Here is a 14,993-nt window from a genome sequence, read left to right on the forward strand (position 1 = left end):
AATTTATTAATATTCTTAGTCACTACATTATATATACTCTTGGTTATATGTGAATGTAAATGAAGACAAATTAATGAGAGCTTAGTCCTCGGGGGTATCCACAACATGCTCTGCCTGATGCAATTCCCCACATGGGCTATGGGCTCATGTAATGAAGGATTTTGTTCTCCACTTCAGAATATGTGCAGGTATTTCATGATTGTTTCCTAATTAGCTCATTAGGTCATGGCCAAGAGGGGACTTTTAAATTGGCTGCTAAGGGAAAACTAATTGTGCATTCAAAGGTCCCTAGTTGTAACTAATTCTTCTCTTTCCCTAGCTGTGTTTTAGTCAGAAGGATGGAATGTTGTAAGCCTTCTTCTGGTCAATGAGAGCCTAATCCTCAGGGTCACCCAACAGGGTGTTCTGCCTGATGCAAATACCCACAGGGGCAGTATTGAGCCTGATTCTGGGCATGTGTAATGTAGGGCTCTGCTATCCACTTCAGAATAAGAAGCCAACCCAAGCCAGGGCTCTTGAACACTCTGTTGCTTCTGTCTCTATGTTGTTTACTCTTTGGTGCTCTTAGGCAAAGAAGTATTAGACTTAGTTATCTATGCCTGGTGAGTTTCTAAAAATCAAGAGTGAACCTTCAGAGGTCCAGGAATTGAACTCCATACTCAAGTGTACCAGCAGCCAAGCTTGGTAAAGAGCATACTTCCTATGCAGGACCTATTGCAGAACCAATCTGTAAGACAAAGCCAGCTAAGGACCAGCCTTGAGGTGCTATGTTTTAGCTAATTTTTCAACAATTAAGACACATTGCTTCAAGTTTGGGTTTACTCTCCTTAGGATAGAGTGGGGTAGAATTGGAGGGGGAGTGTGTTGGGGAAATGTTTGTAATCAATATTCCTTCTATGTTATCTCTGAAAATATCTCTTTGTAAAAGCTAATTTATATTAATGGGGTAAACTAATATTAGGACATTATTCACTGGGTTAATCAGTTACATACGGGAGATGTAAACTCTAAGCAGTGATTGACATTAGGGAGAACACATTGGAAAGGGGGGACTCAAGCTGATAGAGTTGGAGAAAATCTTTATGATTGAACACAAATTATCTTTACAACCTTTAAGCAGTTGCTTTATAATTTATGTTGTATGTAGAATAAGTAAGCTAAGCCAAAATGAAGCCAAAAGGACATCAGCAATGACAGGATTATTAAAGGGAAGAAGAAAATTTTCAATTGTTTAAGACTTTCCATTTTTTTAAGGATTAAAAAGGAAGTTTCAGTTTCTAAGAATTGCTAAATGTACTTGTATGATTTAATTTTATTGTACCTCATTGAATCATGAAAATGACTAACACTAAGAATGAATGAGAGAAGCAGGGAAGTGTTTAGTATAACCTAAAATCAAAGGCAATTTCATTATATTTACACAGGAAGGAAAGGATTGTTGGTTATATAATAGTCAAACATAATACCTGTACATTCATGTATCTGTCTTATTCAACATTTTATTAGCAAGTTATAGAAAGTTATCGATGACATGTTTATTAAATTTGCAAATGAAACCAAATTGGAAGGTGTAATAATATACCAGATAAAAGAGTAAAATTCAAAATGATCTTAGCAGGCTAAGGAATGTAAGGAAATATATACGTCTCTGGCATGGATGTGACTATAGTCAGGACACATTATGAAGGACAAGCCAAAAAGCTGCTAGAATTAATGGAAAACTCATGGTGGGACAAAACTAAATATGACAAAACTTGACAAAGATAAGTGTAAAAGCATACACTTTGATTAAAGTAATTAATGGCACAAATGCAGAAAAGATTTGACTTAGTAAGTCATGTGTCAAAAGTCTGGGAATTTTACTTGATTATCGTGAATAAATAGGATGATATGTCTTTTGGTTGTTTTTTCATCATGTCTAACTCTTTGTGACCCCATTTAGGGTATCTCTTGGCAAAGATAATGGAGTGGTTTGTCATTTTCTACTCCAGCTCATTTTATAGATGAGGAAACTGAGTCAAACAAGGTTAAGTGACTTGTCCAGGATCACACAGCTAGTATTTGTGGCTGGATTTGAACTCATGAAGATGAGTCTTCTTGATTCTTAACTCAGCTCTCTATCTACTGTGTCACCTAGTTGCCCTTCATGCTTAGTCTCAACTATCAAGAAAAATTATCAGATTTTTAAATAATTTCTTTCCCTAAAGGCAACAAGCTTAAGGGTCTTGCCCAGGGTCTCACAAACTAGTAAGTGTCTGAGACTGGATTTGAACTTGGGTCTTAGGTCTTCCGATTCCAAGCTTGGTACTCTGCTATGTCTTGTAAACACCCCCCTCCCACAACCTCTCCCCCTGAACTTTAGACTAGTATGTCTATTGTACTTTGCAGTAGTCTAAAAGGCAACATCTGGACAATTGTCATATACTGGACATCACATTTTAATAGGTACATTGCTAAACAAGAGTGGATTTAGAGGATAACATATAGGATATTAAAAGTCTAGAAACCATGCCATGGAAAGACTAGGTAGAGAATGGAGAGTGTTTAGCCTAAAAAAGAGAAGACAGTAAGGAAGATGTAATAGTTAACAATTTGGTTGATTGGGTAGAAGTTATAAGGAGGCAGATTTTGGCTCAAAATAAAAAAAAATAACTCATTAACAGTTCAGCTGTTCAATGATGAAATCAGTTGTTTTTGGTGGCAATGAATTAATTCCCTTCATTGGAAGTCACAGGATTATAGGATTGTTATTAGTCCTTTGTTCTCAAAGAGGACCCCATGACATCCAGGAGGGGATGGCATGACATGCAAGTGAACTGGAGTTTAGTGATGGAGGGTTGTGCAAAGTCACCAGTCACTTTCTCCTTCAGAACCATCTGGGTCCAGTGGCCAGATATAGATCAGGATGACTAGAGATGGTCCTGGATGGCCCTGGAGACTAAATAAAAGATAAATTTAGATGAAACATTTAAAGCAGGGAGTATTTAATCACAGACTATATGATGTAAAAGATTCCTGAATTGTATGGAAAGGTGGACTGAATGACTTTTAAAATCCCTTTGAACAGTAAGATTCTATGATTTTATTTAAAATTTTTCTAAACAAAATATTTTCATGTATGGTTATGTATGGTCATGTATGGTAACACAGATATTTAAAAGTAATCACTCAAATATTTGCTCTTCTGTATATAAAACCTGCCAGGGCAGATAGGTGGTATAATGGATAGAGTGCTGGGTCTAGAGTCAGGAAGACTCATTATCCGAGGCTGAGTTCAAATCACCCTCAGATACTTATTAGCTATGTGACCTTGGCAAGTCACTTATCTCTGCTTGTCTCAGTTTTATCCTTTGTAAAATGAATTGGAAGAGGAAATGGCAAAACCACTCCAGTTTCTTTCATAAGATAATCTCAAATAAACTCATGGAGAACTGGACACAATTGAACAACAACATTAAAACTGGATATTTCACCAACATTTTAAGTTTTTAATCTTGAACTATGGTCATAGTCATAGATGAAGCAGAACTGATCAAGCAAAATTGGGTAGTGGGTAATGTTTATCTTCACTGTCTCTCCAATTCTTCTCCTATCTCTTTCAATTATCCCATCTTCCTTTGAAGATAGACACTTAATGACCTAATGATATTTTATGACTGCCCACAAGCCTTCCATTTCAGCATTCCCTCTTCCAGACCTCTATCTAATAATGCTTCATACTCTAGATATTCTCATTTGTAGCTTTTCATAGCAAAACTTACTCATCCTACTTGATATTCTCCAAGATCTTGTTTCAGCAATTAGCTAATGTGATAGACTAATTTATCATTAAAGCTTTTTGTTGTTGTTGTTGTTGTTTTTACCATATTTCATTTAGAATTATTTAATCTCTGAATCTTGGTTAATTCATCTGTAAGATGGAAATTACAATTAGTATTTTTGAGGGAAATTAGAAACAGTTTTTGAATAAGTCACTATCCTACTATTGTTGTTTTATATTTAATGTTCTGTGACCTGTTTAAACAAGCTGAAAAAATAATTGCTTCTTTTGTAATTGAATAAAAGTATTTGGATGTCAGTTCATTTCCTGTAGGCATCTTTGGGCAAGAGCAGTAGACAGAACAATCGGGAAGGGTTATATTTCACTCTTTTCCCACATTTTTATTTCCTTTGCTACAGATTTCTATATTTTGAAAGCTTTTTATTCTGTTTAACTTGGGAATTAGGAATATTTGGCATAGCTACATCTATTAAATATAACCTTAAATTTCAATATTATATTGGGACAATTGTGGGAGATGGTTCTGCCTGTGTTAATGTTCTGGTTCCAGTATAATTTAATTTATTGAATTCTAAAGGATATTTTGAGATCTGCATTTTTATTATTATTATATAATATGATATTGTTATTATTATTGCTGCGATGATGGTTGTGGTTATTGTGGTTATTACAGCAATATTATTTAGTGTCTTCAAGTAAAATTTATGAATACTATTCAGTGTTCACTATAACTAAACCCTGAAGTAGACAACAGAACTTAAAAGAATAGCATGGTAATTTTAGTCATTGGTAACTTATCCAGTGAGACATTTTGGGGGCGTGTTTTTCTTGGGGGTAATTTTTTGGTTGCATATTCCCCCCCTTAGGTAGTTCCTTATTCAATCCAGAAGCAAGATTGCTCTTGAATAGCAATCAACTTCAATACATCATCTCCAAGAGAGTGATAAATCTTCGATGATGTTGCACTAATGAAACAGGTGAGCAAAAGAGTTGGGTGGTGGTAAGATCCTTGAGTCTAGAGTCAAAAAAATTGAGTTTCTTTCTCCTAGTCATCTCAGATTGATAACATTGGAAGTATCATTGATTCATCACAGAGTGATCTCAAACTAGAAAGAAACCAGCTCAACTCACCTTTTTTCTAGATGAGAAAACAGAAATCCAAAGAGATGGAACTACCCAATTAGGGTCATGTACATAATAAGTGTCAGAAGTGGTATTTGAACTTAAAGCTAGTGCTCTTTTCTTTGGACCACAATGCTTTCTCCCTCATGCATAATAAGTTACCTCCTTACCATGTCTACTTACATATCATTCGTCTATTTCTTCCTGTCCACTCATCTGTCCACCACCTTAATGAAGGCCTCATTACTTCTCATTTGGTCTCTCTCTAATTAGCTCCCTTTTCTAATTCAACCTTCAAAAGGGCTGCTAAGATAATTTTCCTAAGATTCAGTACCTGACCAACTTATTCCCTGCTAAAAAAAAAAAGAAAAAAGCTTCAAGATCTCATTATTTCTAAGATAAACTACCAGATCCTTATCCTAGTATTTAAGGCTTATCTTATTTTATTTTTTTTAACTATGTGGAAATTTCCATTCTGGAGAGCAGTTTGGAACTATGCTCAAAAAGTTATCAAACTGTGCATTCCCTTTGACCCAGTAGTGTTTCTACTGAGCTTATATCCCAAAGAGATCTTAAAAGAGGGAAAGGGACCCACATGTGCAAAAATGTTTGTGGCAGCCCTCTTGTAGTAGCAAGGAACTGGAAACTGAGTAGATGCTCATCAGTTGGAGAATGGCTGAATAAGTTATGGTATACGAACGTTCTGGAATATTATTGTTCTGTAAGAAATGACCAACAGGATGAATACAGAGAGGTCTGGAGAGACTTATATGAACTGATGCTGAGTGAAATGAGCAGAACCAGGAGATCATTAAACACAGCAACAAGAAGACTATACGATGATCATTTCTGATGGACATGGCTCTCTTCAACAATGAAATGAACCAAATCAGTTCCATTTGTTCGGTGATGAAAAGAGCCATCTAGATCCAAAGAGAGAACTGTGGGAACTGAATGTGGACCACAACATGCATTTTTATAGTTTCTTTTGATGTTTGCTTGCATTTTGTTTTCTTTTTCAGTTTTTTTTCTTTCTAGGTCTGATTTTTCTTGTGCAGCTAGATAATTGTATAAATATGTATACATATGTTGAATTTAACATATATTTTTACATATTTGACATGTATTGGACTATCTGCCATCTAGGGGAGGGGATGGGGGGAAGGAGGAAAAAATATGCACCAGAAAGTTTTGCAAGGGTCAATGTTGAAAAATTATCCATGCATATGTTTTTTTTTTAATAAAAAGCTTCAATTAGAAAAAAACAATCTGGCCCTGCTCTTCCTTTCCAACTTTGTTTCCCATATTATTTCACTTTATACCCTCTGTATTTCAGTCTGACCATCATTTTCAGTCTTCTAGCTATTTCCCAAGATGGACATTCCACCCTCTGGTTCTAGAATACCTACCAGCAGGCCTTCTGGGCTAGCTGGTCTCTTCATCTTAGTCTTACAGAAGTCTTTTCTTCTCCCTTTAATAATAAGCTCAGTGCTAACATGTCCATGAAGTCATCTCTTATCCTTTCTGGAATTAATACAACTTCCATTCTCAAATTCTCAAATTCCATTCTAGATCCTGGTTGTCTGAGCCCTTATTTGTTGAGTTTGTTCTCTAACATTATGATTAGATGGCCAGTAGATAAGGCACCAGGCTCGGAGTCAAGAGACCTGTATTAAAATCTTTAAATCTAGCTACAGATACTTACTAGCTATATAACCCTGGCAAATCTCTTAACTCTGTTTGTTTGTCTCACTTTCCTCATCTGTAAGATGAGCTGAAGAAGGAAATAGCAAACCACTCTAATGTCTTTGCCATGAAAACCCCAAATGGGCTCATGAAGAGTCAGACACAAATCAATAAAAATAACAATAATAATATACGCGCATTATATTCCTTAAATAGAATAAAAATTCTTTGAGGGCTGGGATGGCTTCATTTTGGTTTTGTACCCTTAAAAAATAGCAGAGCAGCTTGTCCATAGCAAATGCTTGATAAATATTCCTTGAAACTAAATACAATCCAGGCACTATTGTATACTGCCAATGTGTTGCCTATTTATAAGTCATTTCTGGGCTTTGGTTTTGATGACCTCTCAGTGTTATGGTCTCCATTCACATGGGTCAATGTTTCCTCCTTTACAGGCCCTCTTTTTCTCTAAGCTACTTCCCTCCAAATTAATTTGTTTAAAATGTTAAGACAGATTTGTGCTTATCTTCCTGCTACTTGCTCATGGTATGGTTTGTGGTGCTTGCCTGGGTCACAAACTTGCTAGCTACATCTCTGTTTATCTGTAAATTGACAAGTTGCATTACGTGAAGCTCTAAGATCCCTATGTTAGCTCTAAATTCTGCAATCCTAACTTTATGTGCCAGAATTTAGCACACAGAGGATACTTAAATGCTTCTTAACTAACTCATGGGGCATCTAAGTGGTACAGCAGATAGAGTGCCAGACCTGAAGTCAGGAACTCTCATCTTCAGGAGTTTAAATCAGACACTTAGTAGCTGGGCAACTCCAGGCAAGTGACTTACTTCTGTTTGCCTCCGTTTCCTCATCTGTAAAATGAGCTAGAGAAGAAAATGGCAAACAACTTCAGTATCTCTGCCAAGACATTCCCAAATGGACATTAATGCATTATTGGTAGAGTTGTGAACTGATCCAACTATACTGGAGAGCAATTTGGAACTTTGTTTAAATGGCTATAAAACTGGCCATTTCCTTTGATCCAGCAATACTATCAAGTCTGTATCTCAAAGAGATTTTAAAAAGCAGGGAGCAGGGGATGGACAGGGGATGGACCTATTTATACAAAAATATTGATAGTGGCTTTTTTTTGTAGTGGCAAATAATTGGAAATTGAGGGGATATGATTGAGGAACAGCTGAGCAAGCTATGCTATATGATTGGAATAGAATGATACTGTGCTATAAGAAATGATGACCAGGCTGATTTCAGAAAAAACATGGAGAGACTGATATGAACTGAAGTAAAGTGAATTTAGCAAAACTAGAACATTGTACACAACACCAGCAATACTGTATGATGATCTATTGTGAATGACTTGGCCATTCTCAGTAATTCAATGATCTAAGACAATTCCAAAGAACTCATGATGAAAAATGATATCTACCTTCAAAAAAAGAACTGATGGAGTCTGAATACAGATTAAAGCATGCTATTTTTCACTTTCTGTATTTTTTCATGTTCTTTTTCCTTTGGGTCTGTGTCTTCTTTTACATACTTTTGGTCATATGTTTTACATGATTGAACATGTATAACCTATATCAAATTACCATCTCAGGGAAGTGGGGAATAAAGGAAAGAGAAATAAAATTTGGAACTCAATTTTTTTTAAAATGAATGTTTAAAAACATCTTTACATGTAACTGGGGGAAAATAAAATATTATTTAAAAGGAAAAAAAAAACCCAAATGGGGTCATGAAAAATAGGACATGACAAATGACTCAACAACAACAAAACAAACTTATATAATGCCAAATAATGACATAATTGTATAACTAAAATGAGACATAGAAATGGGTGCTGGGATATTGAGTCTAACTATACAAATAGATACTGCAGTTTTGATACAGGCTGAATAATTGGTATATCTGGTTACTAGTATATACATAAACTAGTCTGACTAGTTTGTATGTATAAGATTGTGACAATGAACGTACATTTATTGAGTACTTTTGCATAACAACTCTGTAAGACAGATGGATCAAGGACTATTTTCTCTATTTTATTGAGAAGTTGGTTGGTTAGTCAAATAGTCATAAACCATTTATTAAATGCCTGCTGGGTGCTGGATACTCTGCCTCTAGGTAAGGAAATTGAAGTCAGAGAGATCAAATGACTTGGTCATACAGCTTGTCAGTGACAGTTAGAACTCAACCCGATATCTGAATTCTAAATCCACTTCTCTTTCATTTTTCCTTTTAGTATCAATATTCCTTTTTTATATCAATGCCACTCTTTCCCACTCCTTCCCTACCCTGGCTAATCCCCACTATATTGAATTTTCCCTTATAACTAAGAACAAGTAAGGAAAACAAATGAACAGGCTGGCCATTTCTGATGTCTTCCTCATTCCATACCTACAGTTCACCAGCTCTTGCTGAGAGAAAGTCAGGATGATATAAATGTCACTGTTAGTTCTCAGAAATCTCGTCTAATAGATAATCTTTCCATCACACTGACTTTTCTAACTTGTCATTCACTTTGGTTTATAACTCATCAGTTAGGTTAGGTTGGTTCATAATCAGTTAGGACCATTAATGAGTAAGTAGTTCAATTAGTCACTTTGAGCAAACACTACTTTTTTTAAAAAACAAAGAGAGGGAGAGAAAGAGAGAGAGAGAATCCAAATCCAGATAAAAGAACATAGTATAGGATTGAACCTATTTCAGATAACAGGAGTTCTTTCTGACTATAAAATGTGAAAAAAAACTGCATGATAAATGGGTGGGAAAATGATGCTCTGTAACTGAAAATATGCTGGATTAAAATTATTCTAAACACGAAGTATATAAACCATTTCTGAATTTTGAAATACAAACTGTGGCCTGAGAGCTATTATTGCTTACCCTTTGGTGATAGCCATCTACTGCTCTATGAGCATCTCAATGTTTAATAAAATAAACACCTTATTCACTCCTCCCCCATTACACATTTGCTTTATGCAAACCTCCAAATCTGCATTAATGCTTACAATCCATAATGATGTGGTCACTTAAATGATTCCCTCTAGCATTTCTCTGTTACTGCAATTGATTTGCTCTTTCTAGCTTAACTCATTTTTACTCACAGAGAATGGAATCCATCAATTAGAGAGCAAACACTTAATGAGCAGGGCAGCAGAAGGAGCCAGTAGCATTGTGAATAAGATTCTTAGCTTTGAACTGGAGGATGGTGAAATACCACTTTTAAGGAGCATGTTTTGGAAAGCCAGACCCAGTCTTCCTGGTGACTTTAACATTTCCCCTCCCCTTCCTCTTTTTTTTTTTTTTTTTGGGGGGGGGTTGGTTTTGAAAATCAAACTCGAATTTTCAGATGTTCTGCTCAAACAGGACAGGATGTAATACCTACACTGTATATGTGTATTAGTGTTTTTTTTGTTTTTTTAAACTAAGAGTCTATTCCGATATTCAGCGAGAACTTTTTTTTTTTTTTTGACATCAAATTGCTGAGCTAAGCCTGAAATAATGGTTTATACCAGAACTAAGATGGTTTGTGTTAGAAACAAGTGTCTCTTTGTTAAGGTGGGTCACTTAACAAGGGGAGAACCTGAATCCCTGGCGATTTCAGTGCCTTCAGATGAAAGGCTGGTTCAGGGATTTCATAATGATTGTTCTTACCAGTAGCAGCAGATTGAGGGGCAGATAGTACAGCTCAGCTTTTAGCCAAAGACTCTCCTCTGGAGGGTGAGGAAAGCAGGGAATACTGGATGGAACTGTCTTCTTCAGGGACGGAATCCACAGCAGACAGTGATTTGTAATATTCATCTTCCCCATCAAGCACTTTGATTTGCCTATGACAAGGAAAGGGAATTAATTTTGTGGGGAAAAGAAAACAGAGAGAAAGCATTCCTGATGTCATCACCATCAGCAGTGTTGCTAACATTATACAAACAGTCTGAATGGAACAGTGCTAGAATCATATGGAAGCATCATTGTTTTAAAGGGTAATCCAAAGGGTTTCTCCCGCTCTTTAAATCACTGTGTAGGGAACTTGGATGGCTAGGGAGATTAATGACTGTCTGCCACACCTTTCACTTTTGGGTCAAAGAGAGCTGTGGCTGGAAGTTGTTATCATACTGGGACTGCTGATTTATGGGAAACAAATTGTCTTTGGTTCCTTAATGCTTTCTCTAAGAGCCCGAGTATCAGCCCTGATGAGCTCCTTTTTTTTGTCTCTTCACCCTAATAGCCAAGAATCAGAAGCCAGATTTTGCTTTGACCTTTGGGGATGATCTTTGCAAGTAGAGAATTTTGACCCATGAGTTATTCTGTATATGTGTGTGTGTGTGTGTGTGTGTGTGTGTGTGTGTGTGTGTGTGTGTGTGTGTGTGTATGGTACATCTAATCTGTAGATAAAAGGCTACAACCTCCCACCTCTCTCATATTGAAAACAAACTAAAATTCTCCAAAGGAAAGAATGGAAAAGAACAAGCTCCAGTAGGAGACAATTTCACAGACTCCCGGAGTACTAGAATGTTACTTCCAAAAGGGACCTAAAAACCATCTAATCCAATCCCCTTATTGGACAGTCTTTTTAGATACTAGCAGATACAAGTTGTGTACTTGCTACTATTTTTTTTTAAGTTCCCAGTGTTAATAATGACTGAATATTCTAATTGCTTATTTTTAGAAATCTCTCTAGAAGTTTTGCATTTTCTGTAATATCACAAAGGACTCCTTCTGTTTACAGTTGCTTAGAACTAAGAAGACAGATATTTACCCAAATTTTCTTGGCTTCCTCTTGCTCCCTTGATATTCTAGAGTTCCCTGTGGAGAGGGCCAAGAACACACAGTCAAAGCAAAGCAGCAAGTCGTTAATTTTTAATTCAAAGTGATTTTGTGTTGAATGCAAGCAGATGCTGATAATATCAGAAGTCACAGCATAATTTTTTTGATCAAAGGGCTCAAGTGAGCCTGATGAAGCATGCATCTTGCTCGTCTTTGATAAACCGCATCAATTATTCACCGTGAAGGCAGACATCCTGACATGAAAGCAACAGATAAAGAGCATAAGCACATGTTCAGGAGGAGAGGAGAAGAGCGTGGGGGTGGGGCTGGAGGGGCTGGAACAGGTATTAATAACAGAATTATTAACTGGAAACAAAGCCAGTAAAACGCTTTATGGCCACTTTGAACTCACGTTTAACTGGTTATAGTACATGTTATCCTCAGGGCTATTCAGCATTTTGGGCTGCTGACATCTTCTGCGAGGTGTTCTCAGCTTCTGTTCGACACAGTTTTCTGAACCTAGAATAAGAGAACACAAAATTTGGCTTTGAGACATCCCAGGTGTCGAGAAAAATCTTTGAGATTTTAGGCCAAAAAAAGAGTATTTTCTACAAATGTCCTTATTGGCAAATTCATTCCATGTAATAGGAGTTTGGAGAATACTGTGCAGCATGGTAGCTTTGAGAGAAGTTATCTCGAAGAAAAGGGTCAGGTGTTAACTGCTTTCCACTTCTGTCCTCATCTTTCCTAAGCCAAAATGACTGACTGCTGTCTGAGCATTCAGGAAGGGAATCTTTTGGTTAGTGGTCAGCTTCAGTCCAACACAGAGCGGCAGCTTCCTTGGTAGGTTATCAGGGTGTGAAACAACGAAGCCAATCGGAGAGATGCTGCTTTAAGATAATTTGCAGTTCATGGGACAGTGAAAGCCATCTGGAACACATACTCTGCCGGGCAGAGAGGGAAAGCTTTTAGAGGGTTGTATTTTGTGGAAAATGTGGGCCTAGCTAGTATTCGTTAAATGCTTTGAAAAATACAATTGATCTCTGCGTTCTTTAGAGGCGATAGAAGTAAAAAGGAAGAAAAGGTCAATTGAACTGTAACACTAAGAAGCTACTTTGTTATAGGTCTGGTTTTAGAATCCTCCTACAAGAGTGCACTTAAAATCTCCAAAGAGAAAATAACTAGTCAAATTGAGCCATGGTCCATTTCCTTTACAAACAATTGATTTTCATGGAATCTGATGCATCTTTGAAATGAGATTCCATCATTATGAGATCTTGACAGTACATAGACAACAACCCATAGAACACCAATCCTTAATGCTCCCACCCACCCCCAAGGGCTTTGTGTAGTACTAAGAAAGTCTTAGTCTTCTGGACTTGGACTGCATATTCTCATTGTGCCTCAGGACATTTTGAATCAACTTGAGCAAGTTTTTAAAATACAGTAACTTTTGGGGGAAAGGAAAGCACATCAGCATAGTTGGTTTCTTAGCTAATAATGGGTTTCTTGGTTGATTTGATTCTGCTAACACAGCCCAAATAAACAGACACAGTATTTTCCATTTAACTCTCAGGGATGTTCCTAAGGATTGGGGTGATTACCCTTTCGAACTCCAGGAAGGAAAGATGGTATTTTAAGTTCTCATGTAGAATGATAGCCAATTTGTTATCAAATTTGCATTCTTTCCCCCCCACCCCCCGCCAGGGATTTTAATAAGTGTACCCATATCATAGTACAATAGAATTGAACCAGCTATTTCTTTGTTTCCATTTAATAGGAGTTGAAGAAATGTATATTTCATTTGTATTAATGGAGCTCTACCCTCAAACACTGAATCCAGGAATCAGGAAAAACCAATTTCAAGTGCACCCTCCAGTCACTTGCTAGTTGTGTAATCTTAAAGTCATTGAACCCTGCCTGCCTCAGTTTCCTCATCTGTAAAGTGACCTGGAGAAGGAAATGGCACACAACAGTATCTCTGCAAAGAAAACTCCAAAAGGAAAACAACTAATGTATAAAACCACAAAATAATAATAATAATTGACATTCACCAAGTGCTTTGTGGTTTACAAGATATTTTTTGTATTATTTCATTTGATTCAGAAACTTTGTGTGTGTTTGTGTAAAGAAAGGTTTTGCAAGAGGGAGTGATATTATTGTCCCCATTTTACTGATAAAAAAATATGTTGAGGCTAAGTGGTCTCAAATCTTTTATGAGTTTTCTCATTTGTAAATAAAGGGATAGTGCAAGATCACTTCTAAAGTTCCCATTAGGCCTAAATTTATGATTTTGTGATTACAAACTTGTCAATGATTACACAACTAGTAAATATCAAAAACAAGATTCAAATCCAAATGACTTAACTTTAAGTATAGGTTTGTTTTATTTTTTTCTCATAAAATATCTATTTTTAATTGTGGTTGAAAGAATGTTACATTAGTATTCTTAGGAGGGTATTGCTCTAGTAGTACATTTTTTTACTTTTTAAAAATAGTTAAATGATGTCTCTACATAGTAGCCATTTGAAAAGTGAAAAAAACAACGCAATCAAACTTGTTATGGAAACACTTTGTCCTATGGGATGAATGCATTAATACAATTAATCAATCAACAAGCATTTATTAAGCACATAAAATATGCCAGTCACTTTGCTATGTTCTAGAAATACAAATAAGCACTGTTATAAATACAAATTTAATCCTGACAAGTTGCATGTAAAATGGATTTCTGCAAACTGAGTTTTATTTTAAAATTTCCTAGGTGAGATCACTATTCAAAGCAATTATTCCATAGTTAGAGGATTTTGTACATTATTTCCTTAAAGTGGAAAAATGCACTTGTATTTGACACAAAGATCACAATGTAAAGGAAGACAAGAATGAGTTCAGTGACAATTGTAGTGAGTTACAATGGAAAATGGTGACTTTATTCCAAAGAGCTTCCAGTGCTCTAGTAAATGTCACTGCTCACATCCTCTAGATGTCAGTTGGCCTGTGGATTCCCTGGAGACAGCACAAAAATTGGCAGTAAATGTGGACAAGACTGGAGGCAGGTTTAAGTTTCTCAGTTATTCACCAAGTCCTTCCTTCAGCGCAACCAACTGACCAAGTCTACCTTGACTTCTACCCTGGTACTGAGACATTGCAGGCTAGAAATCTGAATCTTTCTTTTCTCTCTCTCCAGTTCCACTTCTATGACCTTGTGGCAGATCTCTGGTTTTGAGCCCATTTCTGGTTTTCCCTGTGACTTAACTGGTCTATGTAGACCCAGATATTGGCTCGATGTTCTATGTTCCTAATCTTCTTCTTTGCTGATATTATCTGGTATGATTTTCTGTATTCCCTGAGCAAGGGTGGGTTCCATCAGTACCATCAATCTTGGTCAGTCGTGGACTGCCCCAGGCCCAATGAAAGACAGGACATAAGAACAGTCTCATGGATCTAGGTGAAAACGCCCTGGAATTTTTGACAATAATAATAGCTTATATTTATCTAGTGCTCTGTGGTCCCAATTTCATAATATTAACAAAGAATAAAATAGAAAGATGGGAACAAAAAATAGTTCAGTAAAACTAATCAATGTGTTAACCAAGTCTGAAAGTATACTCAATGTTCC

The 14,993-nt window shown here is 36.4% G+C and overlaps 1 protein-coding gene across 1 annotated transcript in view; it reads right to left on the reverse strand.

The window, feature by feature from the left end:
- Positions 1-14,993, reverse strand: part of MYO3B (myosin IIIB) — a 679,546-nt gene that overhangs the window by 51,872 nt on the left and 612,681 nt on the right. Inside the window, exons 33-35 of the mRNA XM_074302208.1 lie at positions 11,787-11,893; positions 11,367-11,413; positions 10,265-10,437 (exon numbers count right to left, since the gene is read on the reverse strand). Coding sequence (XP_074158309.1) covers positions 10,299-10,437; positions 11,367-11,413; positions 11,787-11,893 — 293 coding nt within the window. The 3' untranslated portion in view covers positions 10,265-10,298. The remainder of the gene's footprint in view (positions 1-10,264; positions 10,438-11,366; positions 11,414-11,786; positions 11,894-14,993) is intronic.

Source organism: Sminthopsis crassicaudata, chromosome 3, assembly GCF_048593235.1.
Source record: "Sminthopsis crassicaudata isolate SCR6 chromosome 3, ASM4859323v1, whole genome shotgun sequence".
NCBI lineage: Eukaryota > Metazoa > Chordata > Mammalia > Dasyuromorphia > Dasyuridae > Sminthopsis > Sminthopsis crassicaudata.